We start from the raw sequence: 16,556 nt of genomic DNA on the forward strand, positions 1-16,556 counted from the left end.
CCTTTTATCATTTAGGTCTGTCCATCCATCCATCTATCAACAGTGTACTTCCTCACTTCTTTGCACTAAGGATGGAGAAATGACTCCTGCCCATACTGGCCATGTAGGAGTTCACTGAATGCTTCCCTTGTTTAAAGGATGCTCTCATGAAAAAAAACCTACTTACTACACTGCAGTCTGGTTTGCATGTTATTAAGAGATGAACACATAATGAAAATGATATTTTATTGCATCATTTTACTGACTAGAACGCCAGACTTATGGTGAATATAAGTATAAAAATAACCAAATTCTTACAAATAATACTTTGCTGCTACAGTACTGAATAATTAGTGGAGGCTGCAATTATAATACAACTTTAAATAACATTCTCATAATGGATTTAACACAATCAACCAGGGTCTGAGATTTAAAGATTTACAAAGAGGAATCCAGAACAATGTGAAAACTCAAACAGTTCAAACTCCAGCTACATGCTCCACATAACCACAAATCCAGAAACACAAACATTAACAAAACTCACAGCAACTCATGATGAAACAATCATTTTCTTTTTAGAACAGGCCTGTGTAGTACAGAAAGATAAGTAAGCTGGATCAGTTTCCCAGACAAACAGGTTCTATCCCATCCCTGTCCTGTTCCATTGCCTACCTAAAAATTCTGCACTGAAGTGCATTAAATACATCATTAATAATTACAAAACCAGAATCTAATAAGCAACACCTTTGAAATGTTCTTTTTGAAAATGCCCACAGGGCAGATCCAGTGTAGGATCTGTCTCTTTTTAGACCTAAAAGATTTCCTTTGGTTTCACAGGCTTTTCTGCAAGCTAAGGTTTCCATCAGATATGAAAGAGAGTAACACTACTGAGATACTTAAGTACAGCAAATTAACTGGCATTTAATACTTCAATGTTTCTATTTTAACCAGTTTTCTTCTTTGGGGATTTGAGAAAAGAAAAAAAGAAAAAGAACACATACCCAAAGGCAAACTCTACAAAACTATTTTTGTTTCCAAAAAAATGCACGTGAAAAACTTAGAATTATGTTTTGTTAAGAAGAAAGAAATGATCATTCATGGTGGTACATGCCTGTAATCCCAGCACTTGGAAGGCTGAAGTGGGAGGATCATCAGTTTGAGGCCAGCTACAGAGTGAGACCCTGTCAGAATGTCAGAAGAAAGAAGAAGGAGAAAGAAAAGAAAGGAAGAAGAAGAAAGAAGAAGAAGAAGGAGGAGAAGGAAGAGAAAGAAGAAGAAAGAAGAAGGAAGAAAGAAGAAGAAAGAAATGAATGTCCCTTCCTAGCCCCACAAAAGCTTTCAGATAAAAAAAGAAAAACCAAAAAAACCAAAAAGACTGTGATCCTAAAGGCAATTTTAAATAAATTACAACATACTGAAATACTGAAATTCTGAACTTGGCATTCCTCCACTAGAAGACTAGTGCTCCAGTCTTCTAAACTAGGGGTCAAACCCCTAGTTTGGGTATGTTGGGCTAAACTCAGCTAAGGGTAAGCAACTCAATGGTACAGATCTATTTATTCAGGCAAAGTTCCACAGCTGCAGGGTACCTGCACACTTCACCAAGGGCAAGGTGGCTTAACAAGACACCAAAAAGCCATGTGGTTGCTAGGCATGACCCTAGTGTACCTGCTCTGGAACTTTCACATCTGAATACATAGGATTCTTCAAAGACTGGCTAGGTGGCTGTCAAATTCCAAAGACGCTGCTCTCTCCCATCAGCCAGCATTTAAGAGTTACCTCTTCAAGAACTCAAACCACACCTTGGGTTTTTTGTTTATTTGTTTTTACCTCAAATGCTAGGTTGACTGCATCATCCATTCAGCAATTATGGCTCCAAATGACTTAGCAGCTTCTGAAAATAACCTTTCTCTCAAAAGAAGGAGACTTATCAGCCTTTAAGACATTCAACTAGGTTTCCAATTCTCATGATGGTTCACAAGAATACACTCCCAGTATGTGGGAGCATGGTTTCACTATGGGAACAAGTCAGACAGCTCTCAAGGGATGTGCAAGTCTGGCTATGCTTGTCAAAACCCTACCCAGGCCATCATCTCACACTTACTATACCACAGTCACGTACCAATATGCTCTTCTGAGCACAAGCCCACCACCAATTCTTAATGATGACAAGTGTCCAAGAAAAATATGTACAAACCAACCAGAAAGGACATTTTGACATTTTGAAAAAGGTGCTTAGTACTTTTGTACTTGATGTCATCAGCTTGGTTGGTGTTCACTAATGTCAAGGCTCTTCCAAAGGTAATTTTTTAGGTCCACTGTCTCTTGCCCTCTACAACACTGAAGGCACACTGCACAGGGAGGTGTCTGTAAGCAGGGTGAGATTCCTCCAGGGAGATCTAGAGGAATAAGCAACAGGAAGAGTCAGGCAGACTGGGGTTTGAATCCTGCCTCTATGAGGCAAGTTGTTTATCCTCTCTGAAGGTTTCTATGTCCAAGAAATGAGCACTCTCACGGCCAACTAACAAGGCTGCTATGAGGCCAAGTACCTTGTGTAGAACCTGGACATGACAGGAACACGAGACATTGTTTATCCTCCTCAGGACATAGGCCTCAGTGCCCTGGACTGGCTCATGGAGCAAAGAGGATAAGAAGAAGGGAAATAAGACTATTAAGAGCTTAAAATCCAGAATTGCTGCTGGGAAGGAGGGATGACAACCCCCGCCCCGAGACACATGCACCAGCATGCACCTAGAGCACAGGTTTCACTTGCCTGGCTCTCCCCTACAGAAGCATCTTATGGACAGTGTTGCTTTTCCATTCTTTCCACTTCCTCAGCTATGGGGCCCTATTGCAGGGCCAATGCATTTATGTGCACATGATTGCATGTTACAGGTGTGGGGCCTGACACTGAGCACTTGTCCCTCAGCTGAGATCCTGAGTGTTAGGTGTGGGTCCATCCAGTCTTTCTCTCCTGTCCATGGGCTGCTGACATCCTACCAGCTGTTTCCTTTTGGCCCAAGCAAACCCTTCAGGAGCTACTACCTCTAAGTGGGAGTGAACTCAGCCTCTCATCCTCACCCATAGTTGACAAGGAACACTGGTTAACAGTTAGGCTCTTTTTGAGCCTTCTCCTAACTCAGGATGCTTTCCCCACCCTCCTAGACATTATAGATGCTATGTGAATTCAATCTTGCTGCTGTTCCCTTTTTTCACAGTAGATAACAAACAATAAAGCAAAACCATCTTAATCTACTATATGGACAAAACTCATGAAGAGGCAAGCACTTTTGGAACTCACAGGACACTCTTTGGGAGTTCTTCCCAAGAATGCTTCGGAGACAAAGTACTTCATTTTGTGAGGCTTAAGGCTTCTGGTCCTCATACAGAAGATGATCTGCCAGCTGTGATGTCAGCTGAAGGCAGCAGATATGTGTTTCTGGGGACAGCTAACAGGATAGCTTCTCTCATAGCAGTGAAGCCCCAGGGAGAGCAGGGATGCCACATAAGGAACTGGGGTGAGGCTGTCTCACAAGGAATCCAGGTGTGTTGGCTCAGGTGAGCCGAGGGCAGGAGCACAGGGCTCTCCAATTAGATGTGAGGCACAAACAGCCATTTAGTTTCACAGATACATTCGAGACCCAAGATTTGAAGATGGTGAGGCATTGAAAGTTTAAGTTAATCTCCACTGACAGCAACGGAATTCATCTTGTGAGATGAGTGCAACTTAACTACCAAAATCCAGGGCACCTGATTAATGGTCCCACTCTAGCAAGTGATATGAGTGGTGGGGATTGTGGGACACAGAAGTTCACACTTAAAACAGATTGCATATGTTTCGAAGAGATCAGAGAATCTTGAAGAAACAAACATGCCCTGGGCAGAACTGTTTCCAATAGCTACACCATTTCCATAAATGTGTGCCACAGAGCTCCCAGTTCCAGGGTGGGGACAATTTTTTAACTTCTGTGTTCTCTTCACTTCATCCAAAACCAGGATGTTTCACAAAAAGAAAATGAATATAGTTCCACAAGGAATAGACACTGAACACTGGATATGCCTGCCATGCAGGACCCAGTCACAGGCATAATAAACAAGACATGGAATTTCCTTCCCCAAAAGCAAGCTCTGAGATCCCTAGCCAGCCACTCTTCAGTTCTCCAATGCTGACTTACACTGTAACTGTATTTCCAGAGGGCACTACATAGGAGCATAATGAGGTACCAATGACTAGGTGAGAGAAAGTAAGTTATTTCTTCAGTGAATAAATAGCTTTGAATGGTTGAAAGTTTACAGAGTTTGTGGGTGAGATTATGAACACAGCTTGCTTACCTGTGACTCCATCCTAGCTCCCTATTCTTCTTCAGGAATCCTCATGACTTTCCAAGCCCTGGTGATGCAAGAAATCTAGTCTATTCAGCCCATCCCCCTAATCACATTCAGCTGCAGGGACTGTAGAAGGCTACCTTCCGTCAGTGGTGAAATGCCAGCACACACCCACCTGTGCTTAGTTTTTTTTTTCTAAAGCATCCATAGTAGCCTTTGGTCATCATAATTGTGGTCAGAGTCCCAGGTCCCTTGCAGTAACCTCATGGGTGAAAAGTGCCCCACTGCATTCAGGGCCAGCCCCTGATTCTGCCTGCTGGGTCTCTCTAGAGGACAGCTGGATGTCTCTTAACTAAAACCAAATCTAAGTTGTTTTGCCTTGAGCCAGACTTGCTTGAAAAGCAAGATTTAACTGTAAAGGGGTTAAAAAAATCTTAAATAAATGTGTCACCTTGACTTAGACAAATGGAAGTTGTGTGGTGTGCCTTACAAATGTCAATTCCTCATTTAGGGGGTTGGCTTGGAAACTAGTATAAGACAACCTAGAAACACTGAAATACTGTACATTTGATTGCAGCAGCATCAAATCTGTGGTATGTTCCCCACTCCATCTGTTTTTCAGCACGGAGGCACCAGGCAGGAAAATAAAGTGTCAGCACCTGCTGCAAATTAATCACCAAATTTAGCCTACGGAAGTGTCTCAGGAAAGGAAGCCTCTTTTCTGGATCAGTCTTGAAACAAATTCAAAAGGAAACCTCCCTGCCCAATTTACTAAAGTGCAAACTAAGGGAAAACTGGGTCCTTGCAATGATACCTAGTGGTCTGCTGTGGCTTTTGCCCCTAGGCACCAGTGCCATGTTGCAGCTCAGACTCTCTTGATACTGGCCCATGTTCACGTTCACAGTAACAACAAAGGTGCCAAATGAGCAGCCTGAGTTCCACATCCTCTGTCCCCTTCCACTGTGGTCACGCCCCTCACACCTGTTCCTCTTTCTGCTTGCCACTTATGTGTGGCTCTGACAAGTCCTGGGAGTGGCCAGTGCACATTGCTCCCTTGTGGTGCATTGCTCTGAGCCACAGAGGTCCCAGGGAACTGACCCAGGGCAATGGGCCCTCTTTCTCTTGGACTCAAAAGTAGTCTCTTCTCCTGCTCTCATCACTGATGAAAGATGGATTGTACTGTCCCGGGAAAATGCAAGAATGCCGTGATCCAGGCAATCCAGTGTACGCTGGGTAGAGTCCATTTCGTTCAAGTTCAGGATTCCTTACATTTGTGGGCTGGATGACAAAGAGAAAAGAAGCCAATTATTCTCCAATTTAACTTTAAGTGTAAAACATTCTACATTCAGTATGAAACTTTAATGCAGGGGTGCATGGGGGCTTGGGCTGCATACAAGTGTTAACTGGGGCCAGCAATGACTAGACTGTTTGAGGTGCTCATGGTTCTGGGATGGGAGAACACGGCGTCCTCATCCATGCCAGTGAAGCTAAACTCTGGACTGTCATACACGAGACCACAGGGGCAGAAGACAAGGAACTCTCAATGACCATTAAGACACACAAGGTTCACAGTTTTTACAATCTGTTTAGTCATAAAACCAAGATTGGGGTGGGGCTGGGCAATGTGATTTTTTAACCACCAGAAAAAAAGAGGTGGGGGGATGCTTGTCCAAGGGTGAGGACTGAGAGGCTGCAGAGACAGTACCATGGTGGCAAGGGATCCCATGGAAACAGGAATATTGCACTGAGCCAGGTGCGGGGATGGATGTGAACCTGTCAGGATGGCATCGGGTGGACAGATGCTGGAAGGCAACACAGGGAAATTCCACCCTGTTGGTCTCAGAAAAAAATGTCTCTCAGTTCTCACGTATAGGAATTCAGACACTGTTTATGGTTGGAGCAGTACCAGGTAAAGGGAAGATGGTGATGAGGGTGTTTACAGATTTCTATTGGGGGGAGAGATGGGTGGGTAGGGCAGGAGCCGACAAACATCATAAATGGGTCTTGTCTTTATGCCCTTCCTCCCACAATAGTAAGTAAGTATGGTTCCATGAACATAAAAATGGAAACATCGTGATATCTAGGGGACTTTGCAAATCTCTCCTACTTGTAGACCTCCACTCATAGTTCTAAACTAGATTTACTTAAGGCAACTCTCTAGGGAATGCCTCAGAAACATGCAGGGAAGCTGGGTCTCATGACATCGCAGGCCTGTTTGTGCTGTGATCACAACACACTGGGGACAAGGAGTCCCTAGCAAGAATGTGGCTGGTGTGCCTGGGGGAAAACACCTGCATAGTTATGACTTCAGTTAGGAAAGGAAAAGAACTTTCCTGATAGAGAAAAACAAAGCCCTATGCAGAACTAGTAACGGAAACATTTTAACCAGAGCCTAGTTTTCAGCTACATTTATCTTTCTTTTTTCTTTTTTTTGTGGTACTGGGGCTTGAACTCAGGGCCTACACCTTGAGTCATTCCACCAGCCCTTTTTGTGAAGGGTTTTTTTGAGACAGGGTCTCATGGAACTATTTGCTCAGGCTGGCTTTGAACCATGATCCTCCCTATCTCTGCCCCCTGAGTAGCTAGGATTACAGCTACTCAGCCAGCAGCAACTGGTTTATATCTTTCTTATTTCTTGTTCTTCCTCCAAGTCCAAGTTTTTCAAAGAGCACACTGAAACAAACAGCTCCTTAGCATGAACAAATGCCCCTCCCATCCAAAGTCTGATCTTCATGGTTAATTCCTGTAGCAACCAAAGGGACTGTGGTTTCTCTAATGAGACTTTCCTGCCATTAATTCCACACAGGGCAAGGTTTCATGTTTATTGCTGTTAACTTGTACTGATAAGTCACTTGACATCTGTTTATTTTTCAGTTCAGATATCCTTGTTAGCATCTGCTTTACCGTTGACACGGTGTTACAAAAGGAACCTAGGAATAAGACTTGGGTTAAATTTAATGTGGGACAGAAGCAGCCAGGGCTCAAGGTATTCTGTCATTCCAATTGATGTAGTTCAGGGCTGAAGAGGGCAAATTATTAAAGATCTACTGAATTTATAATCCTCTAAATCTCTGAAAACTTCTTGTTGAGGATGATGACAGTGAATTGTTTTCTTTATACCTTTTCAAACACCTAGTTTTAACTATCTGACCACATAAGACAAGGTAAAGAATGGTAAACAGGAGATAAAAATGAAAGGGTGAAGAGCTAAATACCATTAACCTCTCTCTTTACAGTTTACATTTCTACAATTTAAAATCAAGTTCACAGATTACTGCTACCACCCCATAAAAGTAACGTGCTACTTGGAAATGTCCTTCCTACCTCAGTGCCTACTGATAAATACATGCAAATAGATCATAAACAAATTGAACATTACAATATATAAGTGAGATTCTGGTGCCACCATTCTCTCCAAGGCTTAACTAGCTGGTTAAGCAAAACAGAACTCCTTTTCTTCTCTGAGGAGATAGGAGCCCAAGGCTGCCCTGGGCACAGGAATACACACCGAGTAATACACATCTGTCATCTGGAGGAGGTTTTTGGTGCTTCCGTTCTCATGCATTTCAATAGCTTCTCGACCCCATTCTTGTGATCGAGGGTTCTTGGGATACTCAGCATATGGGGACATCTGGAAATCCCCACTTTTGAAGATGAGTTTGCTTATGTCATTTTTACTCTTTCTGTGAGATAAAAAATATTTGAAGAGTTCTATGAATAAGCTCTGTAAAGAAATGATATCTATGAAAATACCAACCATTACTTTACAACATAAATTAAGACTGAGAGCTATCACTACTATTTCTGTGTAGCTGCCCCCCTGAGGAATGTTGCTATTATTAGCAGTATTTGCCTAAACATGTAAAAATGCAAGCAGGAGAAAGAATGCAGAAAGACTTCCAACCTAAAGGAGGGCAAGAGCAAAGACAGCTGCAACAGAACTGTTGGACTCAAGGGGTGGGGATAGGGATGGACAGAGGTCACTGTGTCTTGGAGTAGCCAGGAGACAAAAATCAGAAGTTCCATAGGAGGGAAATTCAGTGGCACTAGAATTTACATGGGAAGACTGGGGTCAGGAGCTCTGGGGATAGGGCAAGTCTGGCTCATTGAAGACACCTGATTCAAGCTCTGGGTCACCCTATGCTACTAGCAAAGTTGGCACTGGAATCAGGCCTTCCACCTTTCCAACCAGTGTTCTTTCTACTACGCGAAGCTACTTCGCAAAAACAGGATGTTTTTTCACAACAAAGGTCACCCACATTTTCATTTCAGCCACAGAAACCCTATTGTGAAGTTTCACTGACTAGACATTGTTAGAATATATATTCTATACCTATCTAATGGACCTAGACAGAAATTTTAAATTATATTTGCTTTTAGTAAGATAGTATGAAGTTTTTCCTTCTCCTTTACTTACCTATAAGTAAATTTTCTGGGAAAGGCACAAAATGACCCAAGGTCATAAAACCAAATGTTTAGCAATGTGGCTTAAGGTGTTGGCCCTTTCAGCAAGTTCAAAGCAGACGGGCTCCTATCTCAGCAGGTGGAGTATTTGGTCTCAAACAATGACGTTATTGTTTATAACTACTGTACCTTGCCTTCTCAGTAACCAATATTCACAGGCTCTTTCCCAAAATGACTGTGCCATGTGGTTATAGACCATGTTACAAAAATGAGGTTTATATCCATTGAGATCTCAGGTTTTGTCCCTCTTAGGTAACTGCTCCTAGTTCGTAACATATGTGTGTTTCCACTCATTACATTCAAAAGGGCAGTTATGGCAAATTGTTCTCTGTGGTCTTACTGGAGATAGAGAATATCTTAAAATGTCTTTCATGTCAATGGTGGAAAAGGTAACATAATTTTAGAAGTTTCCCTCTATCTCTTATTTGCAGATAAGTCTTGTCATTTTTCTCATCTATATCAAAGGTCAGAATTTTCCTTTATCTGAACAGATAATCACAGAGAAGGGAGATCAACTTCCTTCTTTCTCTTCCTTTCTTAGTAAGAACCCAATCCCAATGGCTTCCAAGGAAGCCTACAGCCAAGTTTACTGCTCATCCTGGGTTGCTGCTACAACTTCTCTACTGTTAAAATATTCTGGGTAATCCCTATCAGAGTTTTATTGCAGTAAGTTCATAGACTCTATATGATTCCCACTTAATGTTTTTAGCATACTGAAAAGTTGTGCAGCCATCATCACAATCGATTTTAGAACAGGTCACCATCACCAAAAGAAACCTCAAACCCCTCCTCCTACAGTACCCCAGCCCCAGGCATTCACTAATTTACTTTCTGTTTCTATTAGATTTGCCTATTTTAGACAGCTCATAAAAATGGAATCACACCCTAGATCATCTGTTGTGACTGGCTTATTTCTTCACTCAGCATAATATTTTTAATGTTCATCCATGAATCCGTGCTTCTTTCCTTTGTATGGCTCAATGATAGTCTACTGTATTGCTGCATCACATTTTGTTTATCTGTTCATCAGCTGATAGACACTGGGATTATTTTTACCTTTTGGCTATTATGAATAATGTTATAAATATCCAGGTACAAGTTTTTGTGTAGATATGTTTTTGTTTCTCTTAGGTATATACCCAAGACTGAAAGCATTGTATGAGATGTTTTCAAAGTGGTTGCACCATTTTACATTCCTACCAGCCATGTATCAGGATTCTAACTTTTCCACATTCTTACCAACACTTGTTATTTTCTATTTTTTTAAAAATAGCCATCCTAGTGGTATGACGTGGTAGCTCTCTGTGGCTTTGATTATATTTCTCTGATGATTAATGATGTTGAACATCCTTTCATGTGCTTACTGGTCATTTGTATATCTTTTTGGGAGAAATATCAATTGAGTTGTCTATTACTGACTAATAAGAATTCTTTCTATTTTCTAGATGCACATTTCTTATTAATGATTCAATATTCAGCTATTTATTTTTTTATTTTCTCCCATTCTGTGAACTGACTTTTCACCCTTCCTTGCTTTTTTTTAGACAGGGTCTTGCTATGTAGCCTGAGCTGGCCTTGAACTTATGATCCTCCTGCCTCAGCCTCCAGGTGCTGGGATTATAGACATGCACCACTATACTTAGCTTCACTTTTTTTTTTTTTTTTTGGTGGTACTGGGGTTTGAACTCAGTTCAGTTGAACTTCACATTTGCTAGGCAGGCGCTCTACCACCTGAGCCATGCCGCCAGCCCTTTTTGTTCTGTTTATTTTTGAGATAGAGTCACACATTTATTCCCAGGCCAGCCTGGACTAAAATTTTCCTATACCTGGGATGATAGGTGTGGGCCACCATGCTCAGCTTTTTTTCTGTTGAGATGGGGTCTTCCAAACTTTTTTGCACTGACTGGGCTAAGCTCGATCCTCCTGATCTCCTGGGTGGCTGGGATGACAGGCATGCACCACCAGGTCCACCTATTGGTTGAGATGGGGTCTCACAAACTTTTTACCTGGTTGTCCTCAATTGTACCTGCAATCCTCCTGATCTCAAATAGCTAGGATTATAGGCATGAACCACCAGCATCTGGCTTTCACTTTCTTGATAGTATTCTTTGCACAAAAGTCCCCATCCCCCATGTGCTGGGGATTGAACCCAGGGCCTCATATATGCTAGGCAAGTACTCTACCACAGAGCCCCAGCCATAGAACTTTAAAAGGTTTTAATTTTGTGGCTAGGCATGGTGGCTCACACCTGTAATCCCAGCTACTCAGGAGACAGACATATGGAGAATTGTGGTTGAAGGCAGTCTAGGCAAAAAGTTATCGAGAGCCCCATCTCAACCAATGGGTGGGTTTGGTGGTATATGCCTGTCATCCTAGCTATATCAGAAATGTAAATAGGATGACCACAATCCAGGCCAGCCTAAACAAAAAAATGATAGACCCTATTCAAAAAATAACTAAAGCAAAAAGGCTGGGGGTGTGGTCTAAGTGGTAGAGCACCTGCCTAGGAAGTGTAAGGCTCTGAGTTCAAACCCAAATACTGCCAAAAAATGTTTTTAATTTTACTGAAGTTCACCTTATCTTTTTTTTTTTTCTTTTGTTGGTTGTGCTTTTTGGATTTTTGTTTTTTTGGTGTACTGGGGTTTGAACTCAGGGCTTTGCACTTGTTAGGCAGGTGCTCTACCACTTGAGCCACGCATCCAGCCCTGGATTTTCTTGTTTAATAAAGAAAATAAAGTCCCATTTACTCTCTTTCTTTTCCCTCAGGCACCAACTATTATGAATTTCTCTTTCTCCTTTTTAATGATTCACTCACACATTGTGATTTAATATTGCAAATTTCCTCCAGTATTCTTTAGGAAGGAAAAATGACCCTTGCACAGCACAGGCAAAGAAACAAGATTAGAGTTTGAATTCTCATCACTTACCTACAACAGGTAACAATCAGTGCGATGCCTAGGATGAGGAGCAGCCCGCCTCCTGCTGCTGCAATCACCACAGTGATAAGCTGATAGGCTAAACATGTTAGACAGACAGAAAAGTGGATTGGTCAGAGGTAAGGATGACTGGAAAGAAGACAGAAGACTCTCCCCTGCGACCCCACCACAGCCACCACCCTGCCTCAGCTGGTGACCTCAGCTTCCACCCCCTGATCAATGGGTATCTTTACATCTTCTCTGTACTGAGAAGCCACTCCTAGAATGGTGGCTCCTAAATTCTACCTGCAGAGAGTAGCCCCTGATGACCCTTCCTCCAACCCATAGTAAAAAGAAAAACAAAGGTGAATGGTGAGTTTTTTTAAATAGCTGTTCTACTTCTTGAGGATACCCCAGCTCTTTTGTTTTTAACCTGAGCTGGCCTCGAACTTAAGATCTCCTTCTGTCTCTGCCTCCTGAGTAGCTGGGATTATAGCCACATACTACCACACTCAGCATTTTTTTTTTTTTAAGTAATGGAGAAAACACAGAATCTTTTCTTGACCACTTTTCCCTCTTTGGTGTTAACTACTGTTAGTATAGTTGACTTGATGGTGATAGACAGTAGATATAAAAATTCTTGATTCAGTTTTAGGGTCTTACTTGATAAAACAAAAAGGAGGCAACCCTAAATTAGACTCTCCAGTTTTGTAAGAAACACTATTGGTCAGTTAAGTTCAAAGTCTGGGTAATCATTGCATAAACCATGATAGGCATTGAGCATGCTCCTTAATACACTGAATTTAATCACCAGAAATTAGCAGTGACATAAGCAAGCACATATTATATACAATAAACACTAAAAGTTTTAGTTAATTGGATTTTATACCTGTATATTCCTGGAAAAATTATTTTCAATAAATTCTATTAAATATTCAGACTGAATTTTTTCTTGTGGAAATATAAATAAAACTGTGTTCTCAGGTTGCAAGATACAGGATGAAGGGCCAATAACCAGATTTTCTGCAGTAAATTAAGACTGGAACTACACTCTCTAGGCATTCAGGTAAAAAACAACCCCCGTCCCTGTAAGTCCCCTGTAGCTAAGCTCCTGGATGCAGTGCCGTTTCTAAGGACAGTGAGCAGACTATGAGCAGAATATGTATACATACAAGCTATGCAACCTGTCACCTATTCTTTTATTTAAATAAATAGCACACAAACCAGATTATTGTGAAAAAACCATCAGTGCTGCAATATTCAGGACACAAACTTAAACCATGGATTCATTCTCTTCCTTACCTCCTGACATGTATTCAGAAGCTTCTCTTTTAACAAAAGTGAAGACAAAAGGCAAATTTCTTGAATGTATCCACTTTTCTTCATCTCACCCAACACTGCCTTAAGCTACCATCATCATTTATGAAGAGGTGGATAACTGCCTCCTACCCAGGCTTCCTGCCCCACTCTTATCACTCATTGTAAAAAGCAAGCCTGCTCATGCCACCTCCCTGCTTCCAAAACCTTCAGCAGCTTCCTCTGTCCCTACATAAAGACCAAAGTCTGGCTCCTGCTTATCCCTCTACTTCAAGAAGCTACAGTTTCTCACTCCCAGTAAAACAAGCAAACATCCATTTTAGAAGTGATCCTTGCAAGTGGCTACAGGTTGCAGCAGGTCTGTTTGAAACACGTACTTCTGTATCAAAAGCGGCCTAGGGCACACCAGTTCTTCTGTAACTATCCTTGCTCAAGGACTAGTTTTTGTTTGTCTATTTGTGCTTTTGTATATCTTTTTATTTTTATTTACCTTTACTTTTTATTAAAAATTTTTTTGAGATAGGGTTTTGCTATGTAGCCGAGGTTCGCCTCCATATGCAGCCCAGGCTGACCTCAAACTCGATTCTTTTGCTTCAGCCTCCTGAGTACTGGAATTACAGGTATGTACCAGATTTTGGATATCTTTTAAAATAAAAGTCTTTTTTGCTCCCCTAATCTTTCCCCACAGGCACCAATTATCACAATTTTCCTTCTCTTCTTTTTTAAAGGAGTTAACTGGACAGATAACATTTGTAAAAGATACTTTTTTAAAAGTTCTCATGCTTGCATGTCACAGCCATGTCAAAATACTTTTAAGTGCCTATGCTCCGTTTCTGTGTTATCTGTTCACATTACAGACAGCACATACTCATGGAGACTGTGCTTTTCAAACTTGTATGAGTGTGTGAATTATCCACAAGCCTCATTAAAACACACACTCCCAGTCCCCGCCCCAAGAGATTTGACTCAACCACTCTAGGCAAGAGCTCCTAAGGTGCGTTCCAGGGTGGAGGGTGCTATGGCCTGTGGACATTACACAGGAGAAGAAAAAACATGGGAATGAAGTCAAGACTGCCCCCCTCCATATGAGCAGAGAGAAAAAGTCTAGATGTTCACAAAATTTAGTACTACTTTGGGTAATTATGGCTAACTTTTATTTCCTTCTTTGTGCTTTTCTGCATTTCCCTATTTTTATTTAGATAAATAAAAATATTTTCTATGCATACATACTTCCTCTAAATCTAGAAATTCTGTATGTATATATCTACGTGTCTATCCATTTATCTATCTACAGATATTCGGACAACACCACACACAGATCTTTCTAGAATCATTTCTCAACTGCAGCTTCAGTATTGACTTTAGCTTTAACATGACGCAGAACTTCATGTAATTTGAATCAATGACAAGCATAATGCTTATTTCCACCTTTGCAGGTACTCTGAATGTTTGGGGGCAGGGTGGTGTACAGGCAGTAAGTGCTGCCTTAGGTTTTTTTGTCCTATCCTTTCTAGTCTGAAAAGATTTTGCAGAATGAAAAACTTGGAATTCTCATATTTTTTTCATAGACATTTTTGACATTTCAGTTTCACAAGCAATGGACCTTTCCCTTAATCTTCACAGCCTGGCATTATTGTTATAATTGTTAGCATTTCTCATTAAACCAACCCACTGTGGGTCCCCACCTTCTCTATAATCTCTATTTGCTTTTGCTTATATGCTTACTTGGAAGGAACCTATTGCCCGCTTAGCCACCTTCCTTCTGGGAACTGTTTACTCCCCTCCATCTGTAGTGAGGTGGTCATGCTTATGGCATGTAACAATATCCTCTGGCCACAGCAGACTGGGAATAAACACATGATCAAACTGCATCAATTGGTTCCTTCCCAGGAATTTCAGACTGGGAAAAAGAGACAGTTTTCTCTTTCAAAATGGCTGAACCAGGGACATGCACTCAAGAGCTGTATGGAACTCTATTTTCTATCACACTGTCAGGGAAGGAGAAAACCTGTGCACAGACACAGAACACAAAGAGCAAAGAGGAGATATGAAGATGGAATCATGTTAGCCTGTGCTCTGAAAAGGCAGCCTTCACTTTTACCTGCCAGAGCCTCCATAGTTCCCTGATTCCTGCCATTCCATGGCTATTTCCACCTTCACTCCAGTAAACATCTTTGCTTACACTAGCTAGGCTTTTCATTCCAGAACCTTAGCCAACCACTATGCCTTCCTTCAAAACTGTATTACAGATCTTTTTAGGTAGACTTGCTAGTTTTATTTTAAAATTCACTTGGATCTTTCCATTTTTTTTCTCACTAGCTCCTTAGTGATGGTTAGAATCTTTCCATTCCTCTTCCATCTCTGTTCAATGCATTTTAAAATTCTCTCAGTGCCATTTAAATTTGCCCTTTTCAAGACTACAGGCTATGTGTGAACATGCCCAGTTGTTCAATGACCTTCACTATGACAATTTACCTTGTGATTTTGTCACTTTCTCCTGAGGTTTCTGGCTCTTCTGTATCGTCAAACAGTCCTTCCTGGCAGTATTCTCCTAGCCTGAAGCCCTGCTTCCCTTCTGTTTTGAGGGGGAGGCCAGTTGAGATGAATGAAATGAACATTTTCAGCTGGATGAGACTCTAACTGACTTCTGGGTAATAAATGATCTCTCCTTCCTAACCAGTTCAGTCTTCCTGGATGTCTGAGTAACTCCTGTCAGCACAGCATTTCTGTATTTTTTGAATCTTTTTATAGCTCCATGAAACAAGAGGGCATGCACAATTACAATATACTTTATACATCTGCCACTAGTCTGTGAGTTATTGTGGGAAAACAGTGGGAATCTTTAAGTGCAATGTTCTGGTTTAACTGTACGGGAACTGTAAATAGGGAAGGCAGGGTCTAAATCCTCCCTGACCATTCTGGTAATCTGGTGGGAAGGAGCCTCCACTGAGGATATCTAGAACTTTTGAAGGGAAAAGATGACCTCCAAAAGGACATGGGCTGAATAAGAAAGAACAGACCAAACTGTCTGTGGCCAGAGAAAAGCAATCTGGGAAAACTATGTGGGTTCTATAACCACAATGACAGTAACCACAAGATAGATCAATAGCTTAGAGGATAAGAATATAAAAAAGAGATTTTTAAAAGGCAATCAGAGGGAAATGGTCAAGTAAATTATAGAATAGGATAGCACAGAACTATCAAAAGTGGCATTATAAAATTATGGAAATGAAAACATTCTACAGTACACGAGGATTAAAAACAGGTACAAAACAACATATTCAGTGAGACCCAATTCCTTAAAAAAGATATACACAGATACATCTCTGAAAAGGTGGGTAATACCAGTACTTCTCAATGTTTAATATGTACACAATTCTGCATGCTAACCAAAATATCTAGGTTCAGTAAAATTCAGATTCTGATTCAGTAGAGTGGGGAGGCCTAAAATTCTGATTTCAACAAGCTCCTGGGTAATGCTGATGCTGCTGGTCTCATAGATCACGCTTAAGGACATGTGTGTCTTCACACATGTGAAATGGGTGATGAGACCAT

The 16,556-nt window shown here is 41.2% G+C and overlaps 1 protein-coding gene across 1 annotated transcript in view; it reads right to left on the reverse strand.

Annotated features, from left to right (window-relative positions):
- Nucleotides 1–208: 208 nt before the first annotated feature.
- Heg1 (heart development protein with EGF like domains 1) overlaps nucleotides 209–16,556 on the reverse strand; it is a 76,819-nt gene continuing 60,471 nt past the window's right edge. The window contains exons 16-18 of the mRNA XM_074073343.1: nucleotides 11,697–11,784; nucleotides 7,814–7,988; nucleotides 209–5,583 (exon numbers count right to left, since the gene is read on the reverse strand). Of these exons, the coding sequence (XP_073929444.1) occupies nucleotides 5,434–5,583; nucleotides 7,814–7,988; nucleotides 11,697–11,784 (413 nt within the window). The 3' untranslated portion in view covers nucleotides 209–5,433. The remainder of the gene's footprint in view (nucleotides 5,584–7,813; nucleotides 7,989–11,696; nucleotides 11,785–16,556) is intronic.

Source organism: Castor canadensis, chromosome 5 (genome assembly GCF_047511655.1).
Source record: "Castor canadensis chromosome 5, mCasCan1.hap1v2, whole genome shotgun sequence".
Taxonomy (NCBI): Eukaryota; Metazoa; Chordata; class Mammalia; order Rodentia; family Castoridae; genus Castor; species Castor canadensis.